The following is a 14,354-nucleotide window of genomic DNA, read 5'->3' on the forward strand; positions in this document are numbered from 1 at the left end:
CCTGATGTGTCAAATCCTGTGTTCCTAATGTCTCATTAAACAATTTCTAGCTGCCAGAATCAAGCAGCTTCCAAAACAGATTGATTCTGCAAAAAGGAGTTATAGTACAGTCTGTCAGGTTGGGATTTTTCTTCTTTTTTTCTTCTCTCTGGGTGATTTCCATTTTTATTTGGTGCTTTCAGATGCTGTGTGCGTAGGGGGTTTTTGTTGTTCCTTTTGCTTTAGGTATTTTCTCATGTAGTAATTATCTTGTTTCAGAGTTTGAACATACATCATAAATACAGATAATCATGTGTGTTAGCGTTTATTGATTTTGAAAGTTTGCAAGCTGTTTGACAGTTATAATCTTTAAAAAACCTAGGCAATTATGTATTTACCTCAGTAGTTGTTCTTTAGTTGGTTCTTAGCAAAAATGCTCTGCTAATGGTTTTCACATACTTGCTTGAAAAGTACCAGCGAGTGGAGCCCCCCACTGACTCTCTCTCTTCTTCCTTATTTGCATCGTATGTAGAGCCTGGGTTTCAGCTTTAAAATTATTTGCTCTCGTTCTTTTATTTTCAGATGGACCAAAACAATTCGTCTTTTTTAACCAAAATGAATAATTGAAACTTCATTCATTATTTGCTTTCAAAGATGTTTATACCCCTTTCCTGAAAGCCATTCACCCATACATATTTCATATCATTATGCTTTATTTTCTTACTTCTTCTGGAATCACAGATTAAATTATAAATACCACAGTCAAATATAAAGATATTTAAACTGGTTACTGAGATGAGCCTCGACCTGTATCTGGCTCTCACCAGCATTTTCTATGACCTTGATCAAGTCAATCATTGATCAAGTCAGACCACTGGCTGGAGAAAAAAACCGAACATCCTCCAAAGCCTGCAAAACTCAACTCCCCTATTTTTAAAAAATCATTTGTCAGACAGAACTCAACTGAAGTGCAAACTGTTATGAATAGTCATTATGTAAAATTATTATGAGAGTGTTTATTTTAAAATGTTCAACTTGGTGACCTTTTATGATGGCCATTAGGACCAGTGACTAAGGTGATGGTAAACCAGAGAGCCTTTTGAAATTGTTTGCAGTCACTCCTCCTGGTTTTTAAGGGTTTTAAACTAACACTGGTCCTTAGGTACATGTCCAGACCTACGTGTTCAGATTTCTTCTTTTCTTCTCCAAATAAAATTTTGGGGAAATCTAGTTTTATATGTTGCAATATGATAATGATACTCTCATCTGAATTTTCAAATTTCTTTGAGTACAAATTCATTTCATAATCTATTTTGAGTATGTAACCAAGTTAGTGAAATCACACTGGAAGGCATTTCTGTTCTTCGAAAGTGGCATTATTTAATTTGAAATTGAATTTTAGCCTCAGTTTGGTGTCAGAAATTAATTTGCAGAACAAATGTAACCAGACCTATGTCTAAACACTGCTAAACTGTTTTCTCAGCCAGTCACTAATTAAAATTTTTATTCCTCATTTGATGAGTAATCATTTAAAGTAGTTAATATAATTGGATTTTACTTTATTTTTAAATATATATATATGATTATATATATTTATATACAGAATACAAATTTGTGCCTGTACTTATGAAAATAGAATGATGATTTATCCTGTTTATAAATTTGTGATCTGAATAAAAATATTTTAGGTGAAAAGGACACCACAATAATGAACTATCCTTCTCAGAAGAAAAGGGCATACAATTGAGATTTTACTTACTGTAATGTCACTATGCATGCGACTTTCAAAGGTACTATGTATACTATTCCTATTTGTTCATTCTTCAAGGTCTCTGGGATGCATTTTGTATGAGATGGGCTGTATAAACCATGCATTTACTGGACAGAATTTTTTATCCGTTGTGTTAAAAATTGTGGAAGGTGAAACACCTTCTCTTCCTGATAGATATCCAAGCAAACTGAATGCTGTGCTATGCAGGTATGTTATTTTCTTGTTTAGCAGGTTTTAGTGAGTTTGAACAATTGCTTAATTACTCCTTTTGGTTTTTCATGTTTCAGCATGTTAAGTAAGAATTCTTCATTGAGACCAGCAGCATCAGAGATCCTAAAATCCCCTTATATTGATGAACAACTCAAGATATGTAAGAAAAAGCAGTAGCTGTACACTTGCCATTTGAGAATGTATTTTGCAAAGGCAAAATGGAGGCAGGGAAATCATGTTGAGGAAAAAACAATTTGATAGCTGTTCATGGGAACATTAATCTAAGGGACTTTCAGAGCTGTGGTGCAAATATGACTGAGGAATGAAGCCCTCATCACTTGACATGCTGAATGTATCCCCTCTTAAATGTTATGAGCAATAAGAAAAACAGACATTTATGCATAACAAATGTAGATCACTTGGGCCTGCATGTATATATCTCTAAACTGTTCCAGTTAGTCATAGTTTTAGTGAAAACCATTGTCTTTTGCTCTTTTTGCCCAGGCTTCAGTGCCTCTATTATTCTGCTTTCTAAGAAGGGGGGGGAAGGAAACGGGTCGGGCAGTTTTTATATTAGGATGGTATTGGGTAATAGCTGAAGATTCTGGATAATTTTATCATCAAGTCTTGATACCCCTTCTGTTTTACTTCCTTGCAGAAAATACAGTACAAGTTCACAAATGTGACTGTGAAAGACAAGGCACCTAACTGGCGGAAAGAAACTGCTCCCATTTTTGGTGCTGTGTAAGTATTTTTAACAGTTTTATGGGCAGTAGTATATGAAATTACAGTGTTGCCAAATAATGTCATTAACACTTGTGTCAATCTCATAGTGCTTTATATTCAGACAAACCTATTCCCCAGAAATACAAAAGAGCAGCCATATTAGAGAGATGCATAATTAAGATTTAGGGAGTAAAAAAAGATTTGCTGATGAAATTTTTTTATTATGTGACTGTGTAAATTGCACATGCATGTGCAGTATATGTTTATGTTAATTCAGTGTACAAATCATGACCTTTGTCTTTAAATTTTGGAGGCTTAAGCTGTCATTTTAGTTAGGTCATCATCATTTATAGTGCTGCTGTTTCTGTACCTACTAAAAATTGAATGTGAAAGCTATGTTTCCTAGATGACACCAAACTAAAAGCACGTACACTTAAACTTATACACTTAAACTGATATTCATCTAATACCTCTGTAGGATGCTGTTATTTTTATCTTGTAACTACAGTGAGAAATCAAGAGTAGTGGTGTTTCGTGGCTCTTACATCAGCAGTGTCTTCACACATGATCTCTCTCTTAGGCACTAAATATATATTAAATTAATTAATTGCATTAAATTACAATGCTGCAATGTTTAAAGCAAATTCCAGCACGGACATTTTAACTTTGCCTTTGTAAATTAGCTCTGCAGTTTCATGGGCAACTCGCCCTCCCCTTTGCTCCCCATCCCTGACTTTTCTGTACAGGTTTTGTTCTGTTAGGAGCTAGCAAGCACAAAACCAGAAGTTTGTGATCCTGTGAGGAAGCAATGAACATCCCTGTTTCTTGATTCCTCTAAATAAATAGCTCTCTGAAATTTGTTTTGAGTTATTAGGTAACAGCAATGAAGATTAAAACAATCTGGAACTGGCAGTGCCTTTGAGGCAATAGGACTTTTACCTTTGTGTTTTGTGACCTCTGCTCTCATACACGACCCACAGTTTTGCAGCTGTGATCACTTTCCAGATGCTGCCAATTCTGCTGCTTGCAAGCATCCCTTCAGGAGAGGTCACCACCTTCAGCTTTTCCAAACAAAGTGTAGTTTGCTGTCAGTGGTAGGAGGAAACAGAGTACAGACAGTTGAATTCTGCATAGCAAAGTCTTTTGTACATAATTTTATCCAATTTAACTGCTGGTGGTGTATCTGTAGGCTCTCATCTCTGCAAATTGTGTTTTGGGTTTCTACTTGTCATCCCTGTCCTTGGTGTCCCTTGTTGACAGATGAATCTCTGTCTGTTTGTGAGACCAAAGTTTTCCATTTTGGTATGAATAGGTACCTTTAATATAAATACTTTGTTGAACTTTGCAAGCCTGGATGTAAAATGAAACAATATATATATATTCAAGTTAATTCAGTTAACTTTGAGAGGATTCCTTCCTTTTCAAATTAAATAGTTAACTACAGAGATGCTCCTTAAAGATATACTGTGAATAGTTTTGGGGTACTGAAATCTTTTCCAGATACTATGCCAACTCTAACTGAATTATATTCAGTATTTAATGCTTGTTGAAACACAGAGTATGAGAATCTTCAAGAAGATTTTAATTCTTGCCTTTATCTTGTGGGCACAAGTTTTCAGATCTATACGTGCCAAAACCATTGCATCTGCTTTGGGGAAGCAGTATTGTTACCTGCAGAATATATATCCAGACTTCAAATATCCCCATGCTTCTAGAACAGACTGATAAAACCACTTTGTAATTTTTGTAAAATATGTACTGTATTCTATACCTGATCCATTGTCATTAGCTTGAATGTATTGAGTCTCATCGCCTTCCAAATGGACATAATTTTCTGACAGAGCTAGCATGTGGGAAGGACATTTATGTATATCCCAGAATCTGTGAGTATGCTTTTTCAAAAGCGAGTCTGTAGTCTCTGAGAGGAAGAGCAAGTAGTTCTAACTACAAACATCATGCTCTTATACTATTGTTAGAAGGAAATAGAAGGTCTGCTTCCGTGCAGAGGTTCGGAGTTCCTATAAATTGTGAAGCAATGCATGGCAATTTATCTTGAGGTTTTAAAATTCCGAATATCAATTAGAGAAAAAAATCCTAGGAGAAGCTTTACTGTAACTTATCCTCACTTGTGCTACAGTGTGATTATTTTTGCCCAAGTGTTTGAAATATGCAAGAAGCCATAATCTTATCATGACTCTCATTGTACTTCTGAGAACATTAGCTGCCTGTACTTGTAAGCAAAATGCCAGATAATTTCTGCTATCCCAGATCTAAAGAGGTAGGCAAAATGAACTAAAAATACCTGAAAAATGGCAGAGAGGAAAAAGGGGAGGAGAAAAAAATTAAACATAGTGAATTCCCCACATCTGTTGTAATGCAGCAATACTCTAGTCTCAGTGAGTGTACAAACAATTGTTACGGTGTTCTCCTCAACCATTGCTACTTTATGTTTCTTTTTTCTCACCAGGAATTCTTTTTGCCATGTAAAGCAAAAAGGTTGAGTCTAGTTTCTTCTAGTAAAGGCCTCTGATGGCTTACTTTAATCTATTCTCATTCCAGTCATAAATTTTAAATATTTAAGTAAGTATAAGGCTGTACAAGTTCAGTTTCAACTTGAATGAAAAATTGCTTTTTTTCCCATGAGATTCTTTTAATCTAAATTAGAGTTTTTTACAGGAGACAAGAAATATGTCTACATTATTCATACTTGAAGAGTTAGTTCCATTCTTATGAATAATTGAACTCTTCTTGTCTTCATCCTTAATCTTTCATATTTCACACTAATATTCATATCTTTGCACTATTTGAAAAACATAATGAAATCTTCTCTGCTCATTTATTAAAATCCTGATTTCAAAATGATAGTCCAGAAGCAGTGTTAAAATTTGTATGGTTACAAGCCAGGGCTCTGAGATTATCAGAAGTGAATTTATCTCATAAGAGCAAAACCAGTAATTTGAAATGAATAGTTGGTATAATTAATATGTATTGTGTAAATGAAATGTGACTGCCAAGACATTTCAAACTATGGTTTAATTTTTAATTACTGTAGTATGTGAGATAAAAATCTGAGATTAGTGTCCTTTTTCTGATAAAGGGCGACTAATATTGCTCTCCTCTGTTAATAAATACAGCTGAAATACATAAGTCAGTAATTCATGCTCAGCTTTCAGAGATCGTCTATGGAGACCATTTTACCTGTGGACTGTTATTATTGATTAGGACCAGAAATTCAAGGGGACAACATGATAATTATATCGGTCATTAAAGACACATGAATATTCTCTTGTGTTCTAGACAGCTTGAAGCAATCAATGTGAAATGTACAAGCAGTATTATGGCTCTCATTTAAAGACTGCCTTTGTACTTGGAATATGCCCAATAATGAAGCCTGACAGGGTAAATATTTCACTGCACTTCAGTATTTATTCTTTTAAGGAGATGAATCTACCTTTTTCCATCCTCACCTGAAATGATTCACGTTCTTCATACATCCAAGTTTAAATATTTCAATTTAAAAAAGGCATTTGCTTTCCAAACTGAAGTCTATTTAGTCTGCTATAGTTCCAGAGGCTTTCTAATTATTCCATTTGAAATGTCACTGTGTTTCAATATCCAGTCAAAATACTGAATATTTACATTTTTATATGAAGATGGGTTTGCTTGCATTCAATTTCAGGCAGAAGAAAGTTCATTTGCAAACTCTGCAGGAACTTTCTGAAGTACAGAAAATGACACCGCAGGAACGAATGCGGCTGAGGAAGTTAAACGCTGCAGATGAGAAAGCAAAGAAGTTGAAGTAAGTTGTGCCTTAACCATGCAATTTTCCCCACCCAATAGTCTAATGAGAGAGTTAGAATTTTCAAGGTAGAAATAAAAATAAAATGGGACTTCAGCTACTCAAAGTCAATGAGGATTTTGGATGACAATAAATCGCACAAATTATTTATGTAGGAAAAAAATTAGAACATTAGCCCAAAACTGGTGCTTTGAGTACCATGTTTCTGGTTAAATAAGTATATGAGAGATTTTCAGATGTGTTACAATAGGAGCCTTTTTTTGAATGACTGGTTATGTTAAGAATTGCACGGTCTGAGGAGTCGGACGTTTAGTTACAATCCAGCTTTTGTCAATTGTTTTGGCCTCAGAGGTTTTAGAATTTAATAGCTCAGAGGATAGATAGTCTTGTCAAAGGATCAAAAAGGGGTAATGGATATGTTGTAAAGGCTTTATGACTTATGGGGTTTTTTTATTAAGTGGGAAATAATAAAATTTTTGGAAGAGATTGGGTACAGTTTCTGATGGAATCTGAGAAACAACTGAAAGGCTTTGTTTGGGGTTTTTAATAAAAACCGGAATATACTGTTTTGATGACACATTTGAAGGAAAGAGCTAAGACCTTCATGTCCTTTTGGAAAATATGTCTGAAGAGCACTTGTGTCTAACTGGCATTGCTACATAAATTTATTCTCATTTAAGAAAACAAACCCCTCCTTGAACTGAAACCACTGTATAGAAAGTATTAAATTTAACACCTCTTCTGCATGGTGCTTTCAGTAATATGGTAGGCCAATTCTTGTACTAATATGAAATTTATAAATAGGAAGTCTGTCTCTTTCACTTTTTAAAAATGAATGGAGATTAAGAAATAATACTACTTGCAGGATGGTTCTAGTTTGGTTTTCATTTTCATTGCCTTCTTGCATTTTGATGTTTTCTGTTGAGATTTTCACGTTTTCTCTTTCCCACAAAACCAAAATGAAATATATTTGTTTTTTAATATGAAGGCAATATTAATATTCAGACCTTATTCTCAGTCATGAATCTTTAAAATGGATTTACATTGAGCTCTAGATCATTGTCAACTGACTGGCTGAAAGTTTTGGAAACAATGCAAAAACGGTACCTTCTCAGACAGGAGATCTGCTTCCAGCAGTGCAAATCTAGAGATGGATGGAAGGGGAATATAGTAATGGAAGCTGGAAAAAGTGCTTAATATAGCACCCCTCTTAAGTGGTTCCACACAGAAAACCATAGTTAACAACTATGGTCCCCCAGAGGAAGAGTTCATAGAACACAAATGTTGCATGCCTATCTACAGCTGAAAGGTCCCTGCACTACATGGCGGAATAAAGCCCAAAGTATTTAAGATCTTTGGAAGAAATAGAAAAGACTGGGACTAATAATTTACTATTTCTTAATTATGTTATGCAAGTTGTGAAAGTAAAATATAATAGTGTTTGGAAATAAGGTTGGAAATCTCTTTTTGTGTTCATTAAAACCTGAGTAGATGCCACGAATATTTGGCAACATGAAAATCTCAGTACAGAATTTGGTTTTCCACATATGCTTTTAGAAGGTCCCTTTGTGCACACCCTGATATCACATTCTAAATACAAGTGTTCTGTATTTACAGGTGGCTGGCAGAAGAAAAATATCAAGAAAATATCAAAAGAATGCAAGAATGCAGGTCCCGTAATTTTCAGCAGCTGAATGTCAATGTCCTACATGTAAGTATGGGCTGTTGTTTTGGAGGTCTCATTTATGTGTATCCCCAGTGTATAACACTTTTCTGTTTCCCACATGGTTTCTTTAGCACTAGAGGCACAGGCCTGTAGTGAGACTAATAATTGGGAAGTGCATCAAAGTCTGGACTGCTTAGCTGAACCTCTTGCTCCATGATGAGGCAAAGTACATTCAGTTATTCACATAGGGTTCCACAAGCTCTCTATTCATTGCAGTTTTATTTTCTTAAGTTACCCTTTCTTAATTTACCCTTAAGTTACCCTTTCTTAAATCTAAAGCTGCTCTCTGAAATGTTTTTACTGACTATATGACATTGAAGTTCAAAATACATTTCTTTTCAAGATGTTTAGAATTGTAATCCTTTAAACACTCTAATTTGGCATGGCTGTGGGTTCCTTTCATTTGGTTAAGAATGTTAATGCTTCAACCGGTGTTTTAGTAAGAATGAAGGCTTAGAATGTCTCCTAGAAAAAATTGTCCTTTCCTTTTAAGCTATCTGCAACAGAAGATGAGCCAGTTCAATTCTAACACCAATTCTAGGGTCAGTTTGGAAATAGTTGGTGAACTCATCACAGAAACAGTTTTTTACGTGCTTTGTATTCTATCTTTTCTTTTGTATGTCCTCTGGTTTCCATTTCCCACTGTGTCTAGAGAAAAAAAAAAAGTTAAACCTGCTTCTGCTTATGACTGAGTCACTACTGATCATTTACAAAAATGTTAGAATTTTATTTTAGTATTTGCATAATACAAATCCCAGGAATTGCGTAGATCAGGGCAACCATTGTGTTGTGATCCTGCTGAAAGCTCCATTCCTGTTTCTCCATGCTGCTTCGTCATTTGACTAAGGAATTTAATGAGCAGACTTCAAAACCCCTCATTCATTCTCAGCCAGCCACTACATGCGACTGTGTGTCCGCAGGACATGATGAACCAAGTGGAAACGAGACAAGTGAACTTGGCATGTCTGAACTTACAGGCCACGGTAAGAATTCAAAATCTGATGTTGAAATGAAAATTCCTATCAAGAAAGAAAGATTTGTCCCTTGTAGTTAATATGTGGTGGGGAAACTGCAGTTTAAAAAGTGGTCAGATTTGTAAAGTTGTCAAAAAATGGGGAAGAGAGAAGGAAATTAATCTGGGTGGATGTATGTACAGCTGATGTATAGCAAGGTTATGTGGCAGGAGGTCTGTGTTCCCAAAGTTCGAGTGACCTGTGAGCAGAGATAGTGGTGAATGAATATACTTCCTCCAAATGAGATACTGAATTAAAAGGAAATAGCTTAAACTTTACACACATGAAATGACTAGCGTTAGAAAAGCATTTCCTAACTTACCTCTCCAGGGAAAAAAGGAGTACAAGAATTCAAAGTATTTGCACCTTTGGTACACTTCGATGCCATTATCTTTAACAATGAGAGAAGCCAATGAAAACTCTTTAAACTCTGCTTATCTACATTGTCTTCAAATACTTAGCTGCTGTCTAAAGAATATGAAGTACTGTATAACATGTATTTTTCTGATATAGACAAAAAAATAGTCAAGCTTTTTGAAAAAGTGGAAACCTTGTGTTTAATGAGGAGAATGTTTTTAAGATCAGATTTATATGTTTTTTCCTACAATGTTCTGGAGTACTGTCTTGCTCTTAATTATTTAAAAATCATTGTGCAAACACTATTATGGTGGAAGATTTTTAATCAGATTTGAATCTTGCAAGTATGCATGAATACACTTTAAAGTAGGAAGACTACTTTTCTCTAATAACAATGCCTTTTAGTGTTGGTTTACATACATCTGTGAAAGTACAGGTCATTAAATAATAGGCATCAGAATCAGTTTGCTTGTGGTGGGTTTTTTTAATAGCAAATGGTGCTTTTTTCTTTCAATGTACCCTCATTTGTGTGGTTGGCTTGCTGTTTCACAGTATGAGGAGAGATGACCTGTGTAGGAGAGAACCCAGCTGCTAAAAATACATCCTGGGGGGAGGGTGGGGAAACGTGCAAGGGAGGACTGAGAGAAAGCAGTAAACATGGGTGAGAGATGGACTTGGAGAAGCATACAAAGACTCCTAAATAGAAACAGAACAACATGCTTGGAAGGAAAGAAATGAATTTTTCTGCCTTTAGAGGTCATTAAGCTGTTAAACTATGACAGGAATGAGATGCATTTATATCTGTGATGCAAAAGTTGGGTCAGTCCATTGTACAAAACTGAATGCATGTTTAATTGCTTGTGCCAGAGTCTCTGACGGAGGAGTGGTGAGTTAATGACAAAAAGGAGTTATGGATAGGCAAGGGAAATTACATAGTTTCTCTTCTTTTCTTTGTGAATACCTTGTTATTCCTAAAGCTGATGTCAAAGCTGTTACTTATTCTATTCAGTGTTCATGCTCTTCTTTTCCTTAAGCATTTCAGTGCAACCATGCATATCCTACATGTCTAATTATTAAGTTATTAATTTCACCTTTGTATTTGAAAATGTAGAAACTGTTCCAGCTATTGATTTTCCAACAGAATTTTGTTCTTGATCAATGGCTATACAATAATAAAAGAAAAAAAACTGGAAGCAAGGCTATAAAATGGTTTTAGCAATTGTCTTACATGTTAATGAATCTTGCTGACCCTGACTATGTTAGCAGAAGAAGTTAGCCTGTAAAAACCAGACTAACAAACTCCCTACTTACAACTAATAATTAAAAACTGTTTAGAAAGGAGATAAAAGGCAGGAGCAACTTTTAAGTTACTTCATTGCAGACCTGAAAAATGCTCTCAAGAAAAGCTGGTGAGGAACAGCTAGGGATAGTATCCCAGACCCAGCAGGTATAGAGGAAAGGTGAGAGTATCTGTGGTTCATAACCTGCAGTCCTTATAAAATCTGCAGCATGAGCTGAATTGAAGAGCAGGGCTTGGAATATTGAAAGACCAAGCTATTAAAGGATTAAGGAAAGGAATAGAGAATAAAACACCTTGCACTCCTCTTTCAGTGAAAGTTATTTAAAGCGTTATGAATCACAGTGTTATGTCATTGTGGAAGGTGCCAGATACAAAACTCAAGGTTTAGCTTTAGTAAGTAGTTTTGAATACTGTGGCATCTTGATTCAGTTTTAGTAGTGGTAGTTACATTTAATTGAAAGTTGGGAAAAATAAGGCAGTTTACTTAGATAAACAAAACCCACTATGACAGTTTAGGGTTTTGGACTCAACAGTGGACAAGTTTTAGCAATGACAAAAGGATTCAGCTGCTACAGACTTCCCTGGGAAGTTTAAGCTTCTCTCCATGTTTGTTTTATGTGTTCAGCAATGATATTCTGAACATTTTTTTATTCTAACTAGCAACCCTGTGCACTTGAGAGACATTTGAAAGAGTCCTTTGAAATCACCTGACCAATTTGTTATGGCTGACCAATTTGTTAGTCTTCAAGCACATTTATTTTCTGGAATATGAAAGATGTGATTGGACCCTGTGGTTTTGATGTGGAGATGAACTCATTGTACTACAGAAAAGCTTCCTCAAGATTGTTTACAGCTGGTACAAGTTCTTGAGAATGTAAAGAAATTACCTGATTCTTACTCCTAAAGAGAAATGCTTCAGGCAATGTAAATACTGTTTTTTTAAACAAAATTTTTAACAAAATTTTTAGTTTTTCAACACCACGTTCTTTACTATGCCATCCAGCTATACTGTGCAAATTTAGTCTTCTCTAAAGAGGCTAAGAATGCTGATGAGTCCTGTTGGACTGATGATTTTTAAATCTGACTGCACTTGCAAAGCTGCACCAGCTTTGGTGCACCTTGAGCAGCTGTTGCCTTTCTGCCTGTTCACTTCTGGGATTTCAGGCACGTGTTCTGCAGCATCCTTTATGCCTCAGGAGGACATAAAGAACTTGAGGAGAGGGGAAATCAAAGAAACATGAACTTTTGCAGACAGAAATCACTTTGAAATTTTTCTTCTGTTTTGTTACTTCAGCATGAGAAGAAGGGGATCCAGTTTTAACCTGTGAGTGGGCAGCAGTGAAAAATTATGTGAATAGCAAGTCATGATATTTTTGTTCTAATAAGCTAAGAGAGGAAGCTGTGCATGTAACACACGTAATGTCTCTGTAGAGACATTATCTTGGCTCCTGTTGGTGCTCTCCTTGAGAGAATGCACTGTCCCCCAATCTGACCACTTTCCCATCATTTGCTTCTGTTCCATGGAAAGAGTACAAGCTTCAATCTGACTACTACGTCCAGACTGTACTGCCAGAGACATCTACTCATACTGTTCTTTTCCTAAAGAATTTGACCTGTTTTATGCATTCTGTAAATTTCCCCAGCTTGTCTGTGTAGAAAGCTGCTGCTTGGCGAAATACTGCAGTCTTTATGAACCTTCTGATTTCTGGCTTAGATTTACTGCTGGCTGTTTCATGCCAGAATTTTTAAGATGCATTGCCTTATTGCCTTGCAGCTTAAGTATTTCTCTCCTCCTGTGCATAAACCTCTACATAACACTTCTATATTGTTCATTCATTTTAACTGTGGTCACTTGTAGCATACCTGGACCTTCCGTCCTTATTCTTTCCATATGGTGCTTCCTAGCTTTTACCTCAGAATTTTTAATAGATTATTTTGGTTTTGATGCTCTTAAGTTTTGAACTCACAACTCTGTTCTTTGAGTTTTCTCCTTTTCCATTATTCCACTTCTCAGAGTGTTTGCTCTTATATTATCCTGGTTCTGACACTTTGTCTCTCTAGCTGGCATGCATGCTAGATCAAAGGATTCCTTTGTTTTGGCTATTACTTTTCTTCATACTGCAGATCTTCAGAGAGATGGGCATGGTTTACATTACTTGCTATAGTGAAGTTTTAAAATATGCTTTAAACTTCTATTTCTCTGAAGTTGCTATAATAAATTTCTTAACAGTTTTTCATCTTTAATAACACTGTCTAAATTAAACAAATATTCCACTTAGATGTAAAAAGACAGACAATGGAGTGACTAAGAAAGAGCTAGAAAAAAATTACTTCTATGATTACTATTAGCCATATTAAGTAAGTAACTGAAGTATGTTGAGTGTGTCATTGGAACAGTAAATGTTCTTACTGTATTGTTTCAGCTAGTTAGACCACTAATGTGTTCCTTAGAATATTAAACCTTTGTAAATAGAAGCAAATGAAAAATGTTTTTGCTTATTTGCAAGTCTTTTATGCAATAGCTTTAATCTGCATTAAATTTTTAGATTGGTTAATTGGAAACAAAACTTAAATTATATTTTGATAATGAGCTATTTATGAAAGATATTTTATAATTGTGTTTAATATTTGTTGAAAAATGGTTATATCTCCACCTTATGTGTCCAGGAATTTATGAAATTGTCATCATACAAATAATTTAATGCTATAGTGGACAGAGCAGTTAAGAATATATTGTACTACTGGGAACAATTTTGGTTTGCTGTAGATATCTTTGTGTCTCTTCCATCTCCAGTTTCTCCAAGTACAAGCAAGAGACAAAAGAGCTGAAATAAGATTTGTATAGAGATAGTACACAGAAGCACTGAGCCACTGTCAGTGTTAAATGCAAATATTTGTGTGTGTGTTGAACATATATATATATGTATATATATGTACACTTAATTCGTTTTCAAGGAGCACCATAAAATGGAATAGTAATGATTGACATTAGGAATAGCTAATGATTAATAACTGAATTCCCTTTATATTTTGATTTGAGTGTTTTGTTTTCTGCTTCATTTCTCCAGTTCATTTTATTGCTTAATTATTTCTGAATGTTAAAAAGCAAGTTATTTTGCAAGTCATGGCAATGACACAGGAATGCAAAATGTGTCAGGATAAACTTGAACCTATATTTCCTGTTCTTGCTGAGGGCTACCTATGAAATAAATTATTAATTTTCTCTTGCTATCATCAAAAAGAAAAGCCACCTAACAATAAATTGCTTAACATCACACGGCCATACCCTGCCCCCCCACACCCCCACTGTCTCTTGACCAATTTTTTATAGAAGCTATCTCCATTTGGACTAGGAAAGAGGCCAATGTACATTTTTTTCTGGAGATTACTGTGTTTTCAGTGCATATACTTATATTTCAATAGTGGTTTTGTGAAAATACTGGTGAGGCAAATTATATTGTAGAGCTGGCAAC

The 14,354-nt window shown here is 35.2% G+C and overlaps 1 protein-coding gene across 1 annotated transcript in view; it reads left to right on the forward strand.

The window, feature by feature from the left end:
• NEK11 (NIMA related kinase 11) overlaps positions 1–14,354 on the forward strand; it is a gene marked incomplete at both ends in the record, with an annotated part of 78,598 nt that overhangs the window by 29,422 nt on the left and 34,822 nt on the right. Inside the window, 6 exon segments of the mRNA XM_082282732.1 lie at positions 1,808–1,957; positions 2,038–2,116; positions 2,619–2,704; positions 6,366–6,485; positions 8,103–8,196; positions 9,059–9,194. Of these exon segments, the coding sequence (XP_082138858.1) occupies positions 1,808–1,957; positions 2,038–2,116; positions 2,619–2,704; positions 6,366–6,485; positions 8,103–8,196; positions 9,059–9,194 (665 nt within the window).

Source organism: Coloeus monedula, assembly GCF_965178545.1.
Source record: "Coloeus monedula genome assembly, chromosome: 1".
Lineage (NCBI taxonomy): Eukaryota > Metazoa > Chordata > Aves > Passeriformes > Corvidae > Coloeus > Coloeus monedula.